The 25,200-nt window shown below is 35.0% G+C and overlaps 2 protein-coding genes across 2 annotated transcripts; both read right to left on the bottom strand.

Moving 5' to 3' along the window:
- Nucleotides 1–3,059: 3,059 nt before the first annotated feature.
- LOC107815593 (cytochrome b561 and DOMON domain-containing protein At3g25290-like) lies at nucleotides 3,060–8,023 on the bottom strand. The gene is made up of 4 exons (XM_016641201.2): nucleotides 7,058–8,023; nucleotides 6,096–6,542; nucleotides 4,592–4,855; nucleotides 3,060–3,551 (listed from the first exon to the last, which is right to left on the bottom strand). The coding sequence occupies exons 1-4, from the start codon at nucleotides 7,259–7,261 to the stop codon at nucleotides 3,252–3,254; spliced, it is 1,215 nt and encodes a 404-aa protein (XP_016496687.1). The 5' UTR covers nucleotides 7,262–8,023; the 3' UTR covers nucleotides 3,060–3,251.
- A 281-nt stretch (nucleotides 8,024–8,304) lies between these two features.
- LOC107815595 (protein NUCLEOLAR FACTOR 1) lies at nucleotides 8,305–24,032 on the bottom strand. The gene is made up of 25 exons (XM_016641202.2): nucleotides 23,727–24,032; nucleotides 23,509–23,628; nucleotides 23,061–23,181; nucleotides 22,280–22,368; nucleotides 21,764–21,953; nucleotides 20,975–21,110; nucleotides 19,632–19,755; nucleotides 18,385–18,485; nucleotides 18,108–18,239; nucleotides 16,503–16,583; nucleotides 15,602–15,783; nucleotides 14,873–14,945; nucleotides 14,368–14,427; nucleotides 14,213–14,251; nucleotides 14,035–14,123; nucleotides 13,727–13,791; nucleotides 13,541–13,587; nucleotides 12,246–12,305; nucleotides 11,276–11,347; nucleotides 10,080–10,109; nucleotides 9,890–9,984; nucleotides 9,650–9,755; nucleotides 8,973–9,035; nucleotides 8,816–8,878; nucleotides 8,305–8,646 (listed from the first exon to the last, which is right to left on the bottom strand). The coding sequence occupies exons 1-25, from the start codon at nucleotides 23,755–23,757 to the stop codon at nucleotides 8,572–8,574; spliced, it is 2,244 nt and encodes a 747-aa protein (XP_016496688.1). The 5' UTR covers nucleotides 23,758–24,032; the 3' UTR covers nucleotides 8,305–8,571.
- Between the last annotated feature and the right edge of the window lie 1,168 nt (nucleotides 24,033–25,200).

Here is a 25,200-nt window from a genome sequence, read left to right as displayed (position 1 = left end):
ACTTAGTAGAAATAATGTACGAAATTTATAGATAATTTGTAGATAAGTTGTATAATATATAATTAGTTGTATGAAAATTGTTTTTAGTATGTATAAATCATATACAAAATATACAAGACATATTGTATAAAATTTGTATGTAAGTTTTATGTTATTGTAGTTGTATTTCACTGGGTGGAAATAATGTGTGAAAGTTGTAGAAAGTTGTAGATAAGTTGTATTCCTCTATAATGGGAGATGTTGGCATATCAAGTAACTTTAGTGTTCCAGACGAACATGCATGAAAATAAAGATAAATTTTGTTATGAACAGTTTGTAGATATTTTGTAGATAATTTGTAGAAACATTGAAATTCTGTATTTTCATATTAAGTTTTCAAATGATATGTAGTTTTGTTGTAGATTAAATGTAGAAAACAAGTCATTGTGAGTCTTATTTGACTCATTCCTCACATTCAATCTATTCTACAAATTCACGCCTCTTTAAATACAATACAACCATACTTTCTTGAATTTAAAGGTATAGGAATATATATAACTTAAAAATATCTTCTCATCTGCACAAGTTAGCTCGAAAACAGACGAAGTGGAATAACAAGCTCTCATTAAAACTTTTAACACAAAAACACAAAAGCTCAAAATAAATAAACAACAGTCTACAATTTATCTACAATTGCTGCAATATAATGTATGTCATGTCTTCTTCTTCTTCTTCTTCTTCGAGTTTCAATCTGAAATTCAGTCAAAACCAAGTCTAATCTTCACCAAAACCCCTCAAAATTAAGATATAAACTCTAAACCATATTCTCAATTATCTACAACAACACTCAATCCAAATAAATAATGATTTTTGAAAATCCAAATTTGAGTTCAAAGTTTCAAAGCTTTTTAATGGCTGTCAATGGTGGAATTGCTGCTCTCTTTTCCTTCCCTCTTATATTACTGAAGGAACCCGAAATCATAACCATCAAAAGTTATTACTGTGTATGAACTTTGAAGATTTGACTTAAATTTTGACTGGTTGTAGAAGAAAAAACCTTGATTTTGGACGTTAATGGTAGAGGGTTTCAATTGTTTTTCCGGTTTTAGCAGAGGGAATAATGGTTTAAAACGTGGGTGTGTGGTGATACGTAGATGAGGATGTGGGGTTGGGAGAGAGAAATGTGGGGGGTGAGGATTTGGAGGAATATACGGTACCATAAATTTAGGAGTGATATAAGGTACAATTAATGTACAGTTAAAACACCTTATGGTATAGAATTGATAATTAGGTATACTAAATGTAATTATATCAAACCTTAAACATTGAGGGTAATATAGTTTCCTATATGGCATAGGAATGTAAAAATTCCTTACAATAAAATGCTTCGGCCCGTTTTCACTCTAGTTTCTACCTCCACTTTATACTCCAGCATGCTCTTAACTAATTAATATAATCCTAAAATTAGAGGCCAACATGAGCCCTTATTTGCCTTATGTATTATTTGTTTAAGTCCTAACCTCCCTTACATGTGACGCTAATAAGAATAAAAATAGAAACCTGAGCTTTTTAAGTTTAGAACTTCCCTTTAGATAGCGTCCAACGCCTCCTGGACTATAGGAATGGGACGGGTAGACTTACTAAGGCACGATTTAGAATCAACCAGTATACTTTAGGTAACAACTTAAATATAGTAATGAGGGTAGCGGACATGATACACAAATTGCCCGAATAGCCCTTGCACTTGGCTATAAAAGTCTTGGCAGACTTTGCACGGGAGTTGATCCATCGGGCTTAAAAATTTATGTCCCTCTTTAATGTAATTAAGTAGACTTTTATAATTTACAATTCTTACATTTTTGTCATGACTAGTTTTAATTAATTGCTTTTAATTGATGTATATACTTGACCACTAGTATTAATTCACAGCTTAGCAACTTACAACCTAGTTTAATTCAATAATTCCACATAGTTTAAAATTCGGTCGGGAACTACACTTGTGGAGCTCGAAGAGTGCCTAACACCTTCTTTTTGAGGTAATTTGAGCCCTTACCAGATCTTTGGTGACGCTGACTAGTTAAAACAGAGTTATTTGCAAATAGGTGCCCTAATGCACCTTAAAAATCGTTAGGTGGCGATTCTTCTCTTTTAATACCCACTAAAAGAGTTGTCACATGTCGAATCCCTCTTTCGCGAGAAAATGGGGCGCGACAACACTTCATTCTTAATTTCTTCTAATCTCTAATTAGTTATCCATCATCTCTTCTTCAAGCAAAGCTGCAACCAAAGTTTTTGCTTCCTCGGCCAAAGTTTCGGCTCCTATTTTGATCATCTTCCCATCAGATACACATGGCTTATAGCAAATGCACCTTCTGAGGATTTTGCTACATTTTCCATCAGCAAATCCCTCACTGAGACAAGCTTTTCTGCATGGTGGTTTGGTAATGCATATTCCAGGGAATGTATTGCTTTCTGCTTTGCAAGTACTCTGAGTTTGCACCTCAATTTCTAGTACAGGGTGAAAGGTTGAAACCTCCAAATTTCTAACACTTTTTCTTTTATGGCTGGCCTTTATTGTTTATAAAGCTAATTACAAAGTGAGATTCCTCATGTATTTTTGTTATGAATTAAAGTTAATGTGCTAGGGAACACAAAAAAGAAGAAGATATAATTCACTTAGTGATTGCTTTGAATCTCAAACATCATATATATGACTATGAGGAAGGGCGTTTTGTTTTGATGAAAACCTCCAAATTTCTAGCACTTCTTTTCTTCACTTTTATATATACTCAAGGTATGTTGTTAACCGAAGAAGTTAATATCAATAAATAAAATCAAATTGCGCCCCCCTCCCCCCAATCTCTCTTCCTTTATATATGTTTTTTTAATGGTAATTGAGAACCTAAACAAGTAGGAACACTAAAATCAAGACCATTTAAATCTACTTAAACTAATTCCTCAAATATATTTTCTCCACACAAATATAAAAGAAAAATATAATAAAAAAGAAAACCTTAACTATTTTTATTCAACAAATAGAAACCTAAATAATGGAACAAAATTTATGCAATCAACCCCCTTTCCCCTAAAAAAAAAAGCAAGATTCTTTATAGTTAAAATGTAAACAAATATGTAAAGTTATTCGATACTTATGTTAATAGAAAATAATAGGTATTCGATAGAATAATTAAAACGTACACAAATTGACCTAAGTAAAAGAGCAAAAAAAAAATGCATGGATACAAAAAAGTAGTCGTCGTGAAATACTAGAATTACTTCCCTTGTGTGTCAATTTTCATTTGTCGGTGAATATCGTCTTTTTTCTCTTTCTTTTGTTCTACTTTGAATTGGAGCCAATTGATGATTTCGAAGACTAAGAAGATGAAAGTAAGAGAGGCAATAACAGCGATGTAGGCAGGTCTCCACGTGTCGTCTTCTTGCATTATTTTTATCCCTTTGAAAATGTTGACACAAATCACTGCGAGTAATGCATACCCTAGAGAATGATGGTATATACTCCAGTATATGTGAAGTTCATCGTCCTTTTTGGGTTTTAATCTCAGTGCCAGCGTCTGTATATAAAATTTAACCAAATGATTAATTAGTATTTGAGAAGTTGCGGTGATAGGATATTTATCAAGAAAATTCAAAAAAAAAGTAAAAAATTAATTTGCAAAAAAGCCAAGAGAATTCATTATGCAATATACATACATAAGAATGAAATTGAACATTATATACATAATTTAATTTCCCTACAAAAACAGTTCGAACGTACCCTCATCCACCCCTAATTCTGGCCATGCGTTTTTGGTGTATATCATGGATTAAGTTAATGAAATCCCTAAACTTCAACTAGGAGGAACGTAGAATGAATATTTCTAATACTAAATTTATTTATATCCTTTCTCTAAAGAGATATTTTGTTAGAAGTATTTAACTTATATATGCCCCCGTTCTTGTAAAAGAATCTTTATAGTATTAATTATTATCCATATTCGTAGGAGTATATAATTGGAGTAATGACTTCAAAATTATCCTCTGGGCCCCAACTTCAAATCTTACGTTAGTCTTGTTGATTAGACATCAATATAATCTTGCCACTTATACGAGTGAATCATTTCAAAGGGCATGGAGAAATAGTAACTTTAAATGGAGGGATCGGGGCAATGAAGAGAAAAATATCAACCTACACATGGTGTTCACACGAAATATATCAATTTATCATAGTTAAGTGATAGATAGAATGAGAGTATATATTCTTAATTTTGAGATGAGAGTACATACACTACTAATAAACTATGATTAGTGGTAAAAGAGTTTGTTAAACATTTATAAAAGAACTGAAGCATTCTATCCGTCGATGAATAAAAAATAACAAATATAATAATTTCTTGTTGACCGTGATCCATGAAGAAGGGTACACTGGATCATGAGATTGTAATTCTTTTAATCGAATACTTATTGTGACAACGAATATTCCATTTAAAAACTAAAAACAACTCTCCATTTACTTTTCTTAATGTATTGATAGATTTCGATGTAAATACTGACCGTGAATAAAATAAAATAAAAAATATTCAATAAGTTGGTGGGGAAAGAGAGAGAGTTTTACTTGTAGGGTGGCAAATGTGAAAATGAAGATGCCAAAAGCTCCATGTTTGGGAAAAGAGTAATATTTGGAAGAAATTCCAAGCCAGAGTCCAAGTCCCCATCCAGTTGCCCCAATAATATATCCAAATGCTTGACATGTCTTATGAGCATGTTTCCATTGATCATGTTCATTCCATTGGATTGGTCCCTTTTTGAAGTACCTGGCTATTATCACCCCAATTGGCAGGATTACACCCCAACCAATAATGTTAAGTATTCCATGAGCCTGAAAAAAAAATTATTAAGCCCCAAAAAATAACCGTTATAATCTATGTATATTGTCTAGGAAAAGTAAATGCTAAATTCGACCGACTATTTATATAAAGATCTAAAGAAAAAACAGAATTTTTTTATGATGTTTTAAACCGTCGAGCGCGCTTCAACATCTGATAAATATATACTTGATATGTTTGGTATATATATGCAGGAGTGACCCATTACAAAATTTGGATTCTAAATACCTGTGTTAATGCTTCCGAAATAAATGGAAATTATGATTTGTATACAAGAAAATACAATTAAATAATAATTGTCTAAGTAAATTATTGGTCTAAGTAAGATTAAATAATAATCAATTAAATATATATGCCTTAATTCCAAATTAGGTTAGTTATATTAAAGTATGAGTACGTAGCTGAGAGAAAAAAAAATCATATAATGGCAAAATCAAATCTTTTAAGGACTAATTTTTACCATCTACTGATAAATGGGCTTGAAAGCCGTCTTAGAACAATGTAACATCGATCTGTTATACCACTAACAAAATGTAGTCGAGTAGTATGGGGTCTTTGGTAAATTAAAGTACTTTCTAAATGCACTCGTTAGGGGACGTTTGGTTACAGCAATTATGGAGGTTATCAGTATATTTCAGTGTTTGGTTGTGAATATTACCTAAATGCATGATAAAGTTTATACCAATATCATGGGAAGGAGTTGAGCTAGGTGGGCGAAAGTGGATTCAACCAAATCCCGTTCGCCCAGAAATTATATTGTTTATATATAAGGTTAATGTTTTTTCATATACATATATTAAATGTTGAACCCCTAGTTTCTTTGCGTTTTTCCTTTTTTTATTTTCTAAATCTCCTTGATGAAAATTCTACTCCCGCCACTGATCATGATCATGAGATTATCTATTACATATAGAAGGTGAGATTATAATCTGAGTTATAATTCTGGGATAACCAACCAAACGATCCCTGACCGGTCATCGGTGTGCTCCTTCTTTCTAATAGTTCCAAGGATGCATGCATGCATGCTATGAGGAAAGACAACTACATGTAACCGTCCATAATAAGTGGGATTAGTAATATTGAAAATAAGGTAGATAACCTGGTAAAGCAAGTTTAAGATAATGCAGATTTAAACAGTCAGTACATAAATTAAATCTGGATAAATGCAGACATCATAACCAAGAGAAAAGAGAGAGTAATTAAGGAGGATGATCCAAAGTTAATTAGGCTTACAGTTCTTGCATGATGACGTTTAGCAGCTCTAATACTTAGACATTTGCCAGTCTTCAAATCAATGGTCTCTGTGCCATCATAGTTATGGAGAGTTTTATCATGAATCTTGGGTTCCATTCCTGCTGCAACTTTTCCAACTTGCCAAACATGATTAATTCTTGAAACATTAACTGATTGAGGAAGATGTATAGTGGCTTCTATTATGTGATACTGAAGATCCAGAGAACTAAACCTCAATTTGCTTAAATTCAAATCAATAGGAGAAGGTAACAACTTGCACTCTATTTTGATATATTTTGTGACATTGTATTTTTCTCCAAGAAATGAACCATTGGTCTGCTTGATACCAATAAGAGCTTGAGTCCCCACCATTCTTGGTTCTGGTCCAAAGTTCAAACCCCAGGCTAGCCATCCTGTTTCACTTTTTAATATAGCTCCCACCATTACCTGGATCATCGGCGAATTCAGAATTTATAGTTAGTCAGCAGTGGCAGAATCAGGATTTCTAACAAGGGAATTAACAAAAGAAGAAAAATATCACATTTGAGATTTGAAGCAGTCAAACACGACGCTTTAATCGTTTTTACTACTAGCGCAGCCCGGTGCACTAAGCTCCCGCTATGCGCAACGTCCGGGGAAGAGCCTGACCATAAGGGTGTATTATACGCAACCTTACCCTGCATTTCTGCAAGAGGCTATTTTCACGGCTCGAAGCCGTGATCTCCTGGCCACATGGCATCAACTTTACCAGTTACACCAGGGCTTCCCTTGAACTACGTACTATTCAACAAATTTATGTATATATACTTACAGTGTAACTAATTTCCGGCAAAAGGAGTTCTATTACACAATGTTAGTGTGCGTACATAATGAATTTAATCTAAATATATAATCACAAGCATAATATTCTTTTTTTGTGCATGTGCTTATGATCGAGATGAAAATAATGGGTTCAGTTGAACCTGGAGGATTCGAGTGTTGTTCTCGAGATTCCATGCAAACTCAACTCCATTGCTATGTTCGTATCTCTTGCATAATGTTAGATTTCTGCTGAGGGCTTCAGACCAGAAGTCATCACTGCAACGATGAGCATGAATTGTAATTGAAAATAAAGACAAAAGAAAGATTGAGTTTGAGATCAAAAATATTAAATAAGATGGAGACATCTTCACTTTTTATTCTCTTTGTTTTTGCCTTTTTCTATTTTTTGTGTTTCTACCTTAAGGTAGGTATATATATAAGAACTAAGTTAAAAGGGGGAAAGAGGAAAATTTAACTTGAGCATGCATCCATGAGTTTTTGCATGGAGTCAGAAAAATTGGAGTTAAAAAGAAGTAATGTATATGTTCTGTTTTCTTTATTCATTTTTCTCATCACTTTTTGGATAATATCTGAGGTTCTTTTTCGGAACAAAGTGTGAGAGGGTAAAAACAGTGTTTTAGTTACTCTTCCAAGGTACTTACTTTACTCCTCTTTTTGTTGCTTTTCTTGTTTAAAATGCTTTTACCAAAGTGAGACGCTTCACACTTTATTGTATACTCCAACATTAATGTGTTTCACGTATTTAGTATGAAGGAATTGCAATGACTAAAATTTTTGAATCAACTTGTCAAAAAAAATAACTCGTTTTCATGTTGTTACTACGGGTTAGTTGTTGAAACAAGAATTAAGAAGCTATTTCAACTAAGGTCGTATAAGTAAGAATGCAAATTATGTCAAGGTAAACAAAAGGAAAAGAGGTCAAATTCTCTTTATGATTGTCTATTTTAAATATTCAGCTTAAATATAAAAAAAAGTATCTTGAGAAGTCACCATTAAGCATATTGCAGTCACACTAGAAAAGAGGTGTCAAATGGCATGTGAAAAAAGCTCACATAAAACATATACATTTTGTTACAAATGCTGGTTAACCATGATAATAGAATACCTTTTCCATTTAAATAAAATATCGGAAATAAACAGAAGAAACTCCGGTTCCCATGATATATATATATATATATATATATATATATATATATATATATATATATATATATATATATATATATATATATATATATAAAAGCTATATTATAAGAGCGCTTGTAAACCACTAGGTAGCCACTTTAACTCGCCCCAAGCAATGCCCAAAAATACTCTGAGGAATGGGGGGGGGGGGGGGAGGAGGGCTAAGTTCAAAGGTTCGTAAGGTATCAGTAAGTAGAGAACATTTGAAACGAATAAATTCATTTTTTTTGTCTTTGAAAATTTGAATAATGTTATCAATATGCCAATTTTAATTTTTTTTTAAAAAAATTGATTAAGCAACATTGCTCAAAATACATGTTAGTAGGATTTCTGATTTGAAGACAAGAACCATTTTTGCATAAGTAAAGGCAAGAACCAATTCCTTGAGCTGCACAAACAGTTGACCCTTTTGAGAGTAGGACTTTTCCTTGGCTAAACACTTAAGTTGGTTGTTTTGTGACTTTAACTTTTAACAGAAGACAAAAACACCCTTGTCCGATGTGATCATCCTTTTTGCAGCAGCAGTGCCAACAATCCTCTCAAGCTGAATTCAAGTGAAAGTAAATTACGCGGTAAGAACACTACAAGGAAACCAAAACACTTGGAAGAAAATTTAAGAGACAGTACGTTGATAGGGCGAGCATGGAAAAAGGTTGAAAGCATGCATGCAAGATATGAACTCATAATTATGTATGAGGAATTTGAAGTCATACCCGAAGCTGGTCAAAACGAGAAAATAGAACAGTGCAAGCAGACCCTTGTAGCATGTTTACAACCTGCAGAAGAAATGAAATAAATCACTAGGTAAGACTTGCGCTCGTGTGAAACACCATATTATCCTAATTGGAGAGTTGAAGTAGAGATGATCACCTCTGGGTAAAATTCTTTCCGCTCTGGAAGTGAATATATGATCAAGTTCTGCATGCCACGTATCTAATTCCCAGGAAAATAATTATTATTATTATGCAGACATTGAATAACAAAAGGCTGATAATATCTTTTAGAGGAATCTAAGGATATACAACCGATAACTGTGAAAGAAGACAAGATCAATACCAACATTAACTACCAAATGGCTGTGTAATTGAGAAGAAAGATAGCAACCATCACATGATACTGTTTAAGTACAAATGTTATTAAGAATATGATATGATATGTTTGACACCAGAATCCCCAGACTTCTCGATATTCTGCAAAGGGAGGATACCTTTAATACCAAAGTGAGCAGCAGGTAAACGACCTCTTGACTGCTGTACGAATCAACATTTTCCTGATCTGGCAAGTCTACTAGATCAGGAATTTAGCCCCGGGAAAAATATATGGTACTTTCAGTAGAAGCACTACTAGTTTTTCCCTAAAACTACATATTTGTAAGGGTACAAAAAATCCATAATTCCATCACAGAATGCTCTATTAAGCAGGATATATAGCAGAAAGCAAGACAGCATGAATAGCACTGAAGATAGAGAACCAAAAGCATGAGCATTCTTGTGAGCAGGAAAAAGAGGAGAGAAGTAAGAGAGCATGAATAGCACTCAAGAAAGAACCTTGTATCGATGATAGAAGTGAGCTCTTTCAGTGTAAAGCATAATTTTTTTTGTTCCGTTGAAAAACCACACTCGTGCACGAGATATATCACTCTGCTCAGTGTACCTAGAAGCAAAGGTAAACAACTGAACCTTAAACCAGAACAGCATACTCACATAATAGCAAGTAGCCACTTGGATCACAAAATCCGATTTCATACACAGAAATGCAAAGCAATCTGAACACAAGATGTTACTCACTCCCCCAACAGACAACAGGATGCCTCTTGTGACTTCAAGAAGTTCCTTACTCGAATGAACTCAAAGTAAGAGCTAATAAATAGCATTATACCACCCTGCAGAACAAAAAAAGGAGTTGAGCAAAGACCATCTCTCATACAGCTAAATGCTTAGGAAAAATGAATTGTTTCTCGAGCTCAGATGAAAATACCTGAATGGAATCCTTTATCTTGGGGAACACCTGAAATAACAGAGTTCATCAGTGTGAGATTTGAGCATACACCAATAGTACATCACAACTGTAAGACCAACTGATTTGATGATGATATTAACTTTAAAAAATCAGGTTACACATGTAGAATGGTGTGTGGTTATATAGTTATACCATATGAGTTTTCAAAGATCTCGGGCTACTGATTTATTGCCTTATTTGACTAGATGCTCAAATTCTTTCACATGTACAGAATAAGAACAAATGTATAATTCCATAAATAATGAGTAAATAACAATACTGAAGAAAGGAGACTTGGTCTCTCTTTACATTAAATAAAATAGTACAAATGGTCATAAATAGCTCGGGAGACAAAGGAAGAAATGGGAGGTACCGAGATTGTATTGGATAAGATCTTAGTTTATATGCACCATCAGATTTGAAAGCTAAACAAAGATTAGGGGCAGATTTGAAATTTAAACAACGATTAGGGGCAGTGCCTTAAACAATTCTTTAATACAGACAAGAAAATGGATTAAAAGTGTCAACTTGCGAGCTAATCATTTATACAGATACATGCCCATCTGGAGGCAAAGAATCAAGTGCTCTCGACGTACTCTAGCTTCATCACCAAAAAGGAATAAGAGTTGCATTTACAATATAAATAATAGTAGCATGGTAAAATATAGGATCTAAGAAAATTAGAGCCTAAAGGATGAATCATTTGGCGGCCAGAAACAATGGAGGATTAGACGGATCAGACAATGGGAAGTTGTACCTACGTTAACTCGAAAAAACTACGATCATACAATTTAGGTGCTGTTTGAATTGGATTACGAAGATTATTTCTTATTATTCAGATAACTAATTATCCGATCCGCAATCATATTTTCATCTACCTTCCATTTTTTTTTGGGGGGTGGGGGGGTGGGGGGGGGGGGGGGTGTTTACAACAACCAAGAGATGATTTTGATTGACAAAATTTTGATTAATATAGGTGAAGAAAACAAACAGGCATTACGACCCTGAAGCCTAATAAAGAGGATATCGCTGTTAACATTTTTTCTTGTCTGGGAAGTACATTCCATCTTGTTAAAGGTGGAGCAAGCTCTTTACTTACGGAAAGATATCACCACAATTATTTGAGTCGTGTCATCATGAAGAGAAATGATCGACAATGCAGAAGAACAACAGACCTTTTTTGTGAAATAATCAAACCGAGCATCATCAGCATCTTCTGCAGTTTTCGCATCAAAACGCTCATAAATCTGCAAGTTTGAGAAATAGCAAAAACCATAAGCGGAGAAAGGAATCCATAGTATTTCCACAGGAACATGATTAATCAAATTCAGGTATGCAATTATCAAACAAAATAGAAGCCAGACAAGATTCAAACTTAATAATACATGGAGCATACAAATAGTAATGCAGATCTTGTACTTAATACAACTTTGCTGCGGACTGTTAAGACATAAAAAAATTCCCACCCTAACTGTTTAAGCTTTTAGATAAGGTGGTCACACAATTTTTACATGGTATCAGATCCAACTTTTGGTAAGCCATTCTGATACTCGTATGTCTGTTTCAAAATTCACGTTTAAACCCAAAAATTGGTTGTAACACGTACTGGAGGTGTTGCACGAAAAATATCAATATCAAAAGAAATAAAGTTGATACATTGTTTCGTGATTTCTTGATCTTAGCTGGCTTAAGTAAGACAAATAGAGAAGGATTGTATGACACCGGTAACCGCCTGTTTATCTAGTATCTGGTATTAGGACTAGATGTGAATGAAAGCAAGTGTCATCTTGACTTCCATGGGGAACACAATTTGAACATGCTATTAGAGTAGGCACAGATTCTAGGTTCACGTCCCAACAGCATTCATTATCAAATTGAATGTCCACGTGCTTGCCAAGAAAAAGAATTAGACTGCAGGCAAGAGGTAGTGTTTAAGACATAAAATAAATAAAAGTGTCTCATCTCTATTAAATTAAACTTTTAGATGAGGTGGTCATAATATCAACAAAATCATAAAGTGATATGACTACAGACACAAAACTTGATGTATTCCTTTTGATAAACTGAAATTCTTACACTGGAAATTTGTCGGATTCATGCTAAATAAATTAAATATAACTATAAGACCATACTTTTATCACTCACCTGCCGTATTTGAAGTACTACCTTGGGTAAAACACCTTTATACTCGCTTGCCAATTTAACCTGAAAATACAGCACTTAGATAAGCAATATCTCTCTTTTCTGAGCATCTCACAATATAAGCATGCTGGAATTCATACTGATGATTTCGGAATTTCAAGGTAATATGCAAGGCTATGCGTCACTTTTATACCAGTGGAGATCCAATTCTATTTTCCCTAGTGTATGCAACCCTTCAAAACTCAAATAAAGTAAGAAGAACAACATATTAAACTCACATTAAAACTTTCATCTCCCGCTAATTAGAATAAATTGTATAATGGAAATTTATTCATCATTTTCCATAAGTTTAGGCACATATATCGTCTTCACAGAACAACGTTAGTGGAAGGAAGAGCGGAGAAGTCAAATGGAGGATTTTCAATTACTTATAAATAAAGGAAAAGAATAACTAAAATTACAGCTTCAAAGTGGCCCCAGACTCAGGGCTTTGATCTGGTAATAAGGCCGCAGCAAGTGATGTAGGGTTTAGCCTCACTTCACTGGTTCGGACCCTGCTGCAGACAAGCCCGGTATTTAAGAGTAAAGGGTAGGTAGGTCTATTATCTACCGAGTTTTAAACCGTGCGTCACCGATCCTCAGGGATTTCTCGGTTATAAGAAAAAAAACATTACAGCTCTCAAAGTATAGCTGCAAATCACCAGTTAATGGGCAAATAACTTAGTCCAGCCACTTCACAATAAGATGATGAGAAGAAGGCTATCAACGTCTTAACATTTTGAGTGAACAAAATAATTCATTCAGCCTGGTACAGTAATTTGCTTTAACAGGTGGACAATAATTTCTGTCCCCTTTTTCTTTTGCATATCAAGAACAATTTGTACCCTTCTTAAAAGCATATACATCTTTTTTGCGCTAGATGCTCAAACAATGCCCAAAATGCTTATTATTCCCCCAAGTCACCAACTTATGATACATCAAACACCAGGTAACAACCAAAGGAAAAACAACAACAACAACAACAACCCAGTAAAATCCCACTAGTGGGGTCTGGGGAGGGTAGTGTGTACGCAGACCTTACCCCTACCCCGAAGGGGTAGAGAGGCTAACAAAGAAAGGAAAGGGGTTGACAAAAAGAACAGTCAAAAAGTAAAGATATAGCACTCTAAACCAGGAATGGAGCTCCAGGTAGAAACACAACACAATCATGTTAAGGGTTATTAATATCTGAAAGTTTCCCATCATTGTCACCAGAGAAAAGAGGGCCATTATTTCTATGCAATGCCAAATGGACAGACCTTTCCTTCATGGTTGAGGCAATGATGGTTGAATAAACCATTGATGTCTGCATAGGACAGAAAAGAACTTTAGCTCTTAGGCCCTAATTATAAAGATAATTATCAAGAATGATACCAGGATTTACAGCTTATATCATTAGCATCTATCTTTACTGCCTAAACACCACACAAAGGTGGCAAACGTACCTGGATTTATATGAGAAGATAAGATTATGGATTGGCGGTAGAATGGTGCTTGACCGTCTAAATACCTACAATCAACATTCACAAAATCAAATTATTAGCAAAAAGCATCACTCATTTCGAGGGAGTGCAACATGTTCTAAGTTTGGGCCTTATATTTATCCTATATTCGTATTGCGGAGCGATGTTCTACGTGAATCCGCGTTCAGAACTCACAGAACAACCCACTTTCTTTCGTTTCTTTTTTTCAAAATGGGGGTGGATAACAGAAATAGCAATAAGGAAAACAAAAGAGCAGCTTACGAGCATACCACTGCCTAATGCGCATAATATCTGTTCCATGCTGCTCGCAGGGTATCCGATTTAATTGTTCAACAATTGTATTCACGTGTGACCAATTCTGCGAGAGAAAAAAATATGAACAAAAGATAGTAAAATGTAGACATGCACCAAATCATTCCTAGGGGCATAGATGAACTTTCAAAGTACCTGCATCAATATGACATCTGCGTGGTCAACAATTAGAACCTGCTCAAATGGTAATTATACCGTTCGTTAATAAAAAGGTAAGGAGCGTTACTGAAGAAGATTAGAGCACAAATCATAATCTTCCAAACTAATATCCCAATTCCGACAAATATTACCTCTATAGAAGAAAGATAATCAACATTTTTTTCCTTAAACATTTCTGCCTCCCCAATTTTCTGAAGGAAGAAAATCGACAAGAAGTTAGTCAGAGATTATAACAATTTTCGTACTATACATTAGAGCTGCATAGTTTTAGGATTAAGAGAATAAGCTTTGAGCAAATCTGTTGATATATTGAAACAGGGTATAGAAATGAGAAGAACAGGGTATAGAAATGAGAAGAACAGAAATGAGCACAGATATAGCTTTGTCCTCCCCCTCCCCCCCCCCCCCCAAAAAAAAAAAAAATCAGTCAAGAGGTGACAATTTTCAAGTTCCCTTTATTAAATAAATTTATGGCTTTGAATTCTAGAGAATGTTTTTTCATTGTCTGTATTCTGGAAAAGTATCCTGTATACGTCGAACATAAGAGAGAATCAAGGATTTCAGGAAAGATCTAAACACCCATAAAATGAAAAAGAGCAATGAGGACCAAACACGTGTATGTATTAGCAAACTTACAGTGATTAGGCCAAGAGGGGAAGCAACAATCATGTCTGACGAGTAAAAGTCACCGTACAACTTTATGCTCCTCCTAAAATAAAAACATGCATATGATTTGCCTTTGGAGAAAAAATGACAGCAAAAATACTCCATATTGATCTCTCCATAACTTCGATATTATACTGTGGAATTACTCATATCTATGTACACAGTTTCATTAACTTATGATTGTTGCTAGCATGTTCTACCCTATTATGTAAGAAAAGAATTAGTGGCTCGATTTGTCCATCTTCATATATGGCATATATTCTAATGTGCCACATCCATGAATTGGTAGGCAAAGCTTACTTAGATAAAAACCAAGTAAAAGCATCATTAGTCAAAGTAAAAGCATACAGCCACAATATGGCCCATGAACACACATGACATTTCTAAAAATTATGGGTTTCATTAAATCACTTCGTTCTTTTTATAAATTGTGATTTTATTTAGCAAGATGTGTATCAAGGCCTACTATGACATGCAGCAAGTTGAACGAACTTTACTTTTCCTATAGGAACCTGCTTGCATAATAACATAGTACTTTAGCGACTTGTTCGTGACTGAATAAAATGAGCAAATTATTTTCCTTTGAATAATGCTTAACAGCAATATAGAGCATCTAAGTCGAAAAGCACTTGCAAAAAGAAATGCAGCTTTCATGGTGTAGTAAATGTTGGACAATTTCACCAGAGTTGAGAAATATACCTAGTGAACTTAATTCCTAGCATGAAGTGATCATTGTTATTTCCCCCAAATAATGCTTGAAAATCAGATGGTTTTGAGCTCTTCTTTGATTCAGAGCTTTCGACGGCATCTTCATCCTCCCTATCTTTGCTTACTCCGGCCCCGAATTCTCTATAGAAACGTTCACGCTCCTCTACATTAGACTGAGGGAATCAACAGTACATTAATAAAGTATGAAGAAGGTATATCTCCATCTAATACAGGCCTACATGATGTCAAAATTAGCAATATGATCTTAGTTAAGTGGAGCCTAACTGAATAATCTCTTCACCTTAATTACAGGGGTCCACTTTACGATCTCTCTCTAAGTTAACTATTCCACATTTAACAAGGCCAAAGCGTTTTTCCACGAATCTAAAGGTTCATATCAACCCCTAAAATGAAAGGGCAATAAGCCATTATACATTCTAGTCTTCCAGATGTAGCACATTTCGCAAATCAAATATGTAATTCCTTTTATAACAATAGCTTCATCAATAAAATTATACCTTTAGCCGATCAAAAATAAAAAATACCTATCACTAGCATATCACTGCTAAACTGATTAAGAAAAGTTCACATATTACTGCAAAAATAAAATAGCACACACTTGATATATGTTACTATCTTACAGCGGCAAGGCGTCTGTGAGAAGGTGTTTGGTCCCCAACACTAGTCAATATATCTTACTAGGCAAAGTTTTGTGCATTTTGCAGCAGCTAACTACAATTCTAGGTCAAGCAGCAACAGCATGAGCAACAATACTCTTGCTTCGTTCCAACAAGGTCAATTAGCATTTCATGGAACCTGCTGCACAAATCTTGGGAAGACACTGCTGAATATATTTTGCATGAGAATTCAGAAAATGGAAAAGCTCATGTACCTTGTATTTAGGAGGTGTCAAATCAATCAGCCGCTTGACTACTCGAAATGCAACACTTGCTAGAGGGAGAATGATCAGAACCTGAACCAACGACAAGAAAATGATCGATACTATTACAAGTTAACCAACCACAAGAATATGATCAACGCTATAAGTTTCACAGTGCTTCGTGAATGATGAGGGCACTAAACCGGACACCGAGAAATGCAAGATTACTGTGCAAAAATTGATATAGATCAAACAACGGCTCTAACAACAGAAGTACATTCATCAAGAAAATAAGCCAAACCATCATCAAGAAATGTGTTGAAAAATTGATCACACTCATATTAACCTCCAGAATATAAAACCGTAAGTGAACCTCAAAAGTGCAATTAATTCTTAAAAATCAGGAGATAGTCAACTCTCAATTGTACGTTTGCTAGGTCGAAAGACATAGTTGAGCAGGTGGTTAATGTTAGGGGTAAAGAAAGTCTCATGATAAAATGATTACAGGTAGTAGAATTCTGAACCTTTAAAGGGGAATAAGCTTATCCATAGGGATCTGATCCATTGGCATAATCAGAAAAAACTTTTAAGAGATATATTAATATCCGCAGCTGAAATACAAGTAAAATATAAAAGCAGATAAGGAAGAAATGAACTAGGATCATAGCATAAGTAGAAGGGCATATGAACAAGAGAGGTTGATCTAGTGGCAAGAGCACTCCACTTCAAGACGTCGGAAGTTCGAGCCACCGAGAGAAGTGGGAAGAAGCACTCTTGGTCCCTCCTGAGGGGGTTTGGGGAGGTAACGTTTACCAAATCACGAACAAAGAATTTAGAAGGGCGTACCACATGTGCCAAACACATTAACAGGCCCTATTGAGTCCCAGAAGAAAAAGACATTTTATCAGGTATTTCTGATTCTTTGGAGATGGGAAATGTTGTGGTTCAGCTTCTTAAAGGCTAACCCTACTAGCAAGAGTGATACACATAAAATGTGGGTCAGTGGTGGAATAGTTTAAGTGTCTCTAAAGACTAAGAGCGGGATTGGAAGGTTATTATTGTACTTCAACTAGTCTGTCTCCTCTGCAATAATCTAACTCCACCATAACTATGATATAGCATTTAAGAGTAGAACTTCAGCAGACAATACAGAATGTAATGTCAGAAAAGTGCAGGTACAAAGAGTAGGTCAGACTATTTTCTTTTTAATGAAATCGCATAATTCCTCATTACCATATAGAAATCTTATTCTAAGAATAACCACAGTTTGACACATCGAAGCCCTGATTATCTAAAAATTTGAAAACAAGACAAGGATGCACCTTCAATAAAACATACCAAGCTTGATATCCACTATCAAGTACTTGTGTGGGGAAATATCCGGCGCGAGTACCTCAAGTTTTTTGCTAATTTCTAGTGTATTTTGAAGAATCAGCACAAAGTACTCACAAGTCACACCCTTCTCATACCCATATTACTCACGTCCTATCATACCCCTTTTCACAACCAATCAACGGGGTAGGTCAAGACAAATGAAGAATCCCCGTAACATAGAAAACAAGTGTCTATTTCTCACAAATTCATTTTCAGAAGCATAAGAATGAAATAGGTAAATACCTTGGGGCGAGTAAACCCCCGGTCAAGAAAAGCTTCATTAGTAAGGGTATCTGCTTTCACACTCTCCGGAAGCTTAGTTATTTTCGCCTCGTTCTTCTTTACAAGATCCCTAGTTCTGAATATATGATTAAGCTGCAAGACATGATTCCCTCAAATAATCAAAGATGACATGCGAAAATAGAATAATAACAACAACATAACCAGAAAGATAGTACCAGCGAGCCAAGAGTAAGAAAATATACCTGGAAAAGCAATATCAATAATCAGATGCTCTTACAGAATGCATAACATAAGCATCCATGGTACTTGAATCTTCTTCTAGACCTTTGAGATAGAAGGGTTTCTTGTTGTGGTGCAAAATATCCCGGTAGCTGTTGCCTACATGAATAAAGGGAGTAATAGCAATTACAACACTAGTAAATAGCAGGACAAGAAACCGAAAGTAATACATGGACAGTGAGATAAAATCCACCAGGTTAACCACAAAAGGGGTGCCACAAGAATAACTCAAGTATGAATACGTAAGTCAAGCATGTTTACTTTTTTGCAATAAGCCAAGTTTAGAGTAGTGATATTTTTTGCAGCATTATAAGTGGATGTTCAGCTATCAAGAATAACAGCACTACAAGTGAACCTCCATGTCCAATGGACCATTTGGCAGCTCAATTAGGGATTTTTTAGTCTTCTTATTTTAATTTTTTTTAATTGGGGGGTGGGGGTAATTATAGTGTTCAGACCAGCTTGCCTTCAGCTCGACCAATCCACCTGGCCTACTGCAATAAACAAGCATAAGTGTCCCCCACACAAGCTGCAGAAGATGGACTCACACTGAGGTTTGTTGTGAAGATTCAAATCTGGAGATCCTCTGTCCTCCACCAAGCCAACCTCACTCTCTATCCTCCATCCATTTTCTTTTTCCTTTTTGTTTACTTTTTACTATGCCCAATTACACGTATATAAATATTTCACTTGGTACAATTTCAGTTTGTGTAAAGTTTACAAAATCAAATACATATATATAACAACTCCACAAGTATTTTTGCCACAAAATGACATAGTAGCTGATAATGCAGCCAAGGACATCTCTAAACCGTTGATGATCTATTTTTTTGCTCTAATTTTACCACAAGATTAACTCAAATTCATTACTCTACTTTTACTGATAACCAAATTCGTTACTCTACTTTAACTTCACCAAATCACACCTAGTAGGAAACACTACTTCAGTCAAAAATACGTGCTGCTATTAACCACAACTATCAATGTGGAACCACATAACATCAAGAAACAAGTTACACAACCAATTTGATTGACAAACTGAAAGAAAATAAGGTGCTGGAGTTACACTAAAGATCTACTCTGAGGGTTGCGGACTGTGATTGATATATCTTCCACAAGTCGTTGCAAAATAACTAAGAAACAGGCACATAGTTCTATCCACCAATCATCATACCGCAGGCAACAGACATTTGATAAGTCTAATACGAGTAAATGACCAAAACAAACTTGATGGGCTTTACTTACAGAGGGAGAAAAATAATATCTGCTTTGATGAAGCAAAATCGGAGCCTCCAGACTTCTCATAGATACCTAACCAATGCTTGTATAGTGCCGGCTTCAAGCCATGAAATAAGAAGCCGTCTAGCTCCTGCAGAATAGAAATGCAACTTCTTGTATAGGAAGATCGTTGTTGAAAACAATGCATAAAATTAAAACAGTTGAACGTATTGATGTAGCATAGAGCAGTGCAGTTAGGTATTGTGAGGTTTGCCTCTACTCAGCAATGCAACAAAAGACATTCCTTTGTGAACCTAACACAGTCACCTACGGAATATGACCTAAACTCATCCAGTAAGCATCAAAAAACATGGTACACATATAAATCAATACAAATATAGGGAGCAATATTTTAGAAAAGAGAGTTCTTGATTGTCAATATCCTTAACAGGCTTAAGTTGTTTATCCCAAAAAGAAACACACAGAACGCTCACACAAGTTTAGACTAACGGATATTACAAGGAGAAATTCAAAAAAGAGCTGCAGAGTAACTAGACAAGCACTACAATAAGTATTACTACACCTTCAAGTTTGAAGCTTGATCACAAATAATTGGAATTGACAGGTATCTAAAAAAAAGGCAGACGCAAGATGAGAATTGATACCAGAATCCTAGAAAACCCCTAGAAAAAATTGGAACCCCAACCAGATGGACAAGAATTATAAAACTCCGGCAACAACATTGTCCATGAACTACTTTTTTTTTTGGGGGGGGGGGGGTGGATGAAGGAGAAATCCCTCCGGGGCCAACCCTTAGGGCTAATCGCAGCCATGGAAACTCGGTGATAAGGAGTCCGTCCCTCTACCCTTCTCCAATTAAATACCAGTCTTAATTCGCACGGTACAGGGCTTGAACATGTGACTAAGTTACAAGTCCTTTAACGTCTGCCACTTGAACTAAGCCCTGGGAATGCACTGTTCGTGAACTATTTTCTGTTCCTTTTGAAAAATAGACAAATAATCCAAGAAGATTTTAAGCAGGACACCACTTCCACATCATTTGGACCAAAAATACTCTATAGATTTATTGCCAAATTTTCCATGAAAATGGATGTTAGGTACAGCGAAGATATGTGTTGCTGCAACAATTCTGCAATGAATTACGGAAAATCACAGACCACTATCTATTTATTTACCAAACTCATATTACTTGAGCATAGCCTAATAGACCTTCTGCCCAGAATATAAGATATGAAAGAATGGAGAACTAAAACAACCAAGTGCAAAGACAGGTCACAGGTCCGAGTTCTATGAAGCAATCAACGATTGAATAAGGAAGCATAGCAAAAAAAAAAAAAAGACAAAGCTACCTTCAGAAAACACTCGCCTGTCCCTCTCCACTTGCAATTTGACATCGCTACCACCCATTTGCAAGTCCATTTCTTTTTCTGTAGCATGTCAACCTCTTCTTTGGATAACTTGTGATCCAAATGAGAGTGAAATGAGCTGATGCATGGAAAGAACATGTTAGGTTAAGAATTTTCATAACTTCTTCTGTCTTATAAAATCTTTCCTCAACCATCAAACTAGATTTGGATCTGGATCAGTCCAATTGCCTTTAGATTATTCTTACCCTATCTTCTCCTTCTAATAGGACACCGTTGAGGAGCAAGTGATGCAACAAAAACCCATCCCTAATGGGCACATTTCATGTGGAAGAATGCAGTTTAAGAGTAAAAGAAGCAACCGATTCAGAATGGCACATGATTCACTGCATCTTGTCTGTGATGGATAGTCAATGAAGCATTTAGATGTTTCCACTAATTAGCTTTTTATGATAAGTCGATGTTCGTAAACTATAATACAGAGTTAACATATCTTTTGTCGAATAGTCTTATTCAGCCAACCAAACATTTAAAGCAAGTAGACACTACCAAACCGAACATACTTTCCCAGCTGAAACTCATACAATCTGGCAGTAATATTGCACAAGTAATGTACTTTGATTTGTCCCCAAAGGAAGAGACATGTGCATTATATCTAGAATTTAATCCAACAAAATCATGAAACATAAGCAAGTGAACAAACACAATTATTGGAACATAAGGGAACTAAAACAAAAGGCAACAAACTCAATTAAAAGTTAAAACTAGTCGCACCTCGTGCTTGCACAAGCCCCTTTGGTAGGTTGACCATTTACTCTCAATTCCTGTTCTTCATCTGAACCAGAGGCCTCCGAATCATCATCGTCAGTTTCGGTACCTCCAACCTGTCCCACGGGGTTACCTAGACCACCTCCATTTAGACTAGCACCAGGTTCGCTAAGTCTAGAAGCCTCACTATCACTGCCTAAAATTGGAAGAAAAACAGAATATAAGATCAGCTATAGAGTTAATTGTTCAAAAAAAGAATTTACGATCAGCTATAGAGTTGACATTTCTGAAGGACAATTCATTTCAAATCTCACTTATATGTGTTAGAAGTCCCGGTCTCGCCCTAAACAACTTAGAATTAGAAATAACCATCTTAAGGAAATCAAAAATTATGGAATACAAGAGCAAATAAAGAACATAAAACATCCAGCAATAACTTTTGATAACCAAAATGTCAAGCAATAATGTCCATAAAAATTAAGAGTAAAATGCAGAAATTCTCACTAGTCCTTAAGGCCTTACCTTCATTTTCATCACCAGACGCACCATGAGCTTGCTCAACATCATCTTCATTTTCTTCTGAGTCCGAGTTATATTCTTCTCGTTTTGTCCTACAATTGCACGCAATTCACAAACCATTTTCATGATATAATCCCAAGCAGCTTAATGGTTCCAAAATACATGAAAAGAGGAGATGATCAACACATGCTACAACCATTAGAATCCGTGGTTTCAAGAAGGTCCTATTAATCCAACAAATTTCAGCAATCACAAAGAAACTAAGTAAATGGAGCAGAGGATTCATATAACTGGCCTCAACTAGTTTGAATTGATGCATACTTGTTGTTTTACAAAGAGAATAAGCAATTATTTGCAAAACCATTATTACTTTATAGGTACCCAATTCGACGCATAAAAAGGATACATAAACAACACAATCCTCATGAATCATGATGCCTTGAAGCAGCAACAATTCTTAATTCACTGGCTTATCAAGCCTAATAGTTAGATAATGTACAGAGAATGGAAGTGCAAAAGTTCCTTCACATCAGAAAAGACTTCCTTTCCTAAAGTACCTTATGTGGTGGATTATGTCTTGTTATTTTGTTTGTGTACCAAAGATGTCGACTTTGCTTTAATTTAAGAATATAGATCTCGACAGTCAACATAAAAAACAAACCAAATACAAAAAATTGAAGTAACTCAAAACTTTTCATTTTTTCCAACAAATAAAACCTGCAGTTGACAATTCAAGCGACCACCATCACAAGTATTTGATAGATACAAGCAACTATGTTTTTACCTCAATGACTCCAACAAACTGTCATACATTGTTGGCTCCTTATAATTCAAAACTTCTTCTTCTTCTTGTTCCTTTTGTGCTTCAACTTCTTCTATCTCCGAGTTTTCTTCTCCTGAATCATCTATTAACCCACCACCAGAAAAGAAAAAGATAAAAAAATAAATTAAAAAATCATAACTTTTGGCAAATAACAGAACACAAACAAGGAAAAATCGGTTCTCTTTATTACTCTGATTGTCCTATTTCATATATTACTAAGCAGTTTTTTCACAATCATTTTCTCAATATTTTTCTAGATAATTCAACCTTTGCCAATTGAGCTAACCCCTGGGGACCATGCGTATAATTTAGTATAAATATATACTCTTTAAGAAACTATGCATAACCCCGAATTCTTTTTGCAATGGAGGGAGCACTTAAACTACATTTATGGTTTGAATGAGTTTACCTGAGACACTTGGAGAGGGGCTTCTATTGAGCTTTTCTTCTCTACCAAATCGACCATTCTTCTTCTTCATCATATTCTGGTTCTTTGTAAACGGTTTCTGTTCAACTCTTCTCTTCATGCCTATATCAAATTTCAGACACGAAAAGAAAAAAAACGGATAAGTTAAAAAAAATTGCTAAACAAACAAAAACAATAATTGATATTGAGGAGTAAACAACCTCGTTTTCTACCAAATCGCTGGTTGCCCATTGTGCTGCAATTCGACAGGGAAAAGTGTTTGCTTCTTTTTCTGCTTTTCGAAGGGTTTAAGAGAAGGGTTTTAAGGTTGTCTGAAACTCTTGCGAATTTGGGTGCCGTTTGATGAACCGGGTAAGATTTCGACCGGTTTGACGGCGCCGAAGGTGTTATTGGAACCGGGTTTTCCGAATTGGTTGAACTTCAAAGTGGGCTTTGTATCAGTGAGTCGTGAGATATCAAGCTGAACGGGCTTACGGATTAGGGCATTTTGAAATAGAGATTTTTACACTCCTATATTATATATAAAATTTTATTATCCTCTTTAATCAAGTTTTAACTAAATTGTATAGGCATATATAATTTATCAATTATATATAAACTACTCTTACGATATGCGCGTTGCGCGTGTATCATAGAAATTTTTTAAATCATATATAAAAAATTGTGTTTGAGTCATAAAATAAAAGATTTAAAAAAGTAAAAATGTCTAAAAATGATGATCGTTAATCCTATTTAGCTAACTCAATAAAAAAAGAAAAATCGCATAGATACATATTGAAAGTTGGGTTTGAGTTGTAAAAAATAGTTCATTTTTAATAAAAAAGTATAAGTTTTCGAAAATAATGATTATTTAGCTTATTTAGCTAACTAATAGAGGAAGGAACTTTGTCTATATAAGTCCGCGATATATTCAACCTAAAATGTATTCCCATTTTATAATTTAATTACTTAAATTTCACTTCAAGATTATGTTAACAAATTATATTTTTATTTGAAGTATTAGCTAAATAATAAAGGAAGAAAAGAAACTCGGTTCATATAAGTCTGCAATCATCTTGACAACATATTCAGCTTAAAACATATAACCATTTAATTTATAATTTCATTACTTAAAATGCACACAACCTATTCTAAGTCCAAGAGTGCCGGAGAGAAGAGAAAGTAATAAAAGCTTCTTTTATTCGGAATTCCTTCTCTCTATAGTGTATGCTTTTAATTCCAAAGAGGAAAGGAGGGATCTCTAGAATAACCTAGTTAGCATAAGCTCAGGTTGTTCCAACCCATGGCTGGTTCTAAGTGATTTCAATTCTGTTCTCCATCCAAATGATCGAATATGAGGAAATCATGTTGGTTGGTCTGAAATAGCAGATTTTCGGAATTTTGTTGATACTTGTGGGTTGCTCACACATCCTCACCAGGGTAACAAGTACACTTGGAATGACAAGGGAGTGATCAAAGAGTTTTCTCAAAAATTGACTGGATCTTTATAAATGATGTTTGGTTGGACTCTATGCCTTCATGTGAGGCTACTTTCTTGCCTGAGGGCATAAGTGATCATTCCCCTGCAAAATTCACTGTAGTTGATAAGAAACAGATGCAAAAGAGATCATTTGCTTATTGTAATGCATGGGCTCAACGCCCCTAGTTCCTTGATGTTGTAAAAGCTGGATGGGA

The sequence above is a fragment of the Nicotiana tabacum genome, chromosome 18 (assembly GCF_000715075.1).
Source record: "Nicotiana tabacum cultivar K326 chromosome 18, ASM71507v2, whole genome shotgun sequence".
NCBI classification, from domain to species: domain Eukaryota; kingdom Viridiplantae; phylum Streptophyta; class Magnoliopsida; order Solanales; family Solanaceae; genus Nicotiana; species Nicotiana tabacum.
Note: the sequence above shows the minus strand (reverse complement) of the source record. Positions and strands in the feature narration are given on the sequence as shown.

Bases quoted from the DNA above. Each gene is read 5' to 3' on its own strand.
- LOC107815593 (XM_016641201.2), bottom strand. From the start codon at position 7,261: ATGTCTCCATCTTATTTAATATTTTTGATCTCAAACTCAATCTTTCTT. The intron at 6,543-7,057 runs GTTCAACTGAAC...CCGATGATCCAG, and splicing joins ACAACACTCGAATCCTCCAG to GTAATGGTGGGAGCTATATT. The intron at 3,552-4,591 runs GTAAAACTCTCT...TTTTATATACAG, and splicing joins TCACATTTGCCACCCTACAA to ACGCTGGCACTGAGATTAAA.
- LOC107815595 (XM_016641202.2), bottom strand. From the start codon at position 23,757: ATGGGCAACCAGCGATTTGGTAGAAAACGAG. The intron at 19,756-20,974 runs GTAGCTTTGTCT...TCTATTCTGCAG, and splicing joins CAGGCGAGTGTTTTCTGAAG to GAGCTAGACGGCTTCTTATT. The intron at 12,306-13,540 runs GTCTGTCCATTT...CTGTATTTTCAG, and splicing joins GCCTCAACCATGAAGGAAAG to GTTAAATTGGCAAGCGAGTA.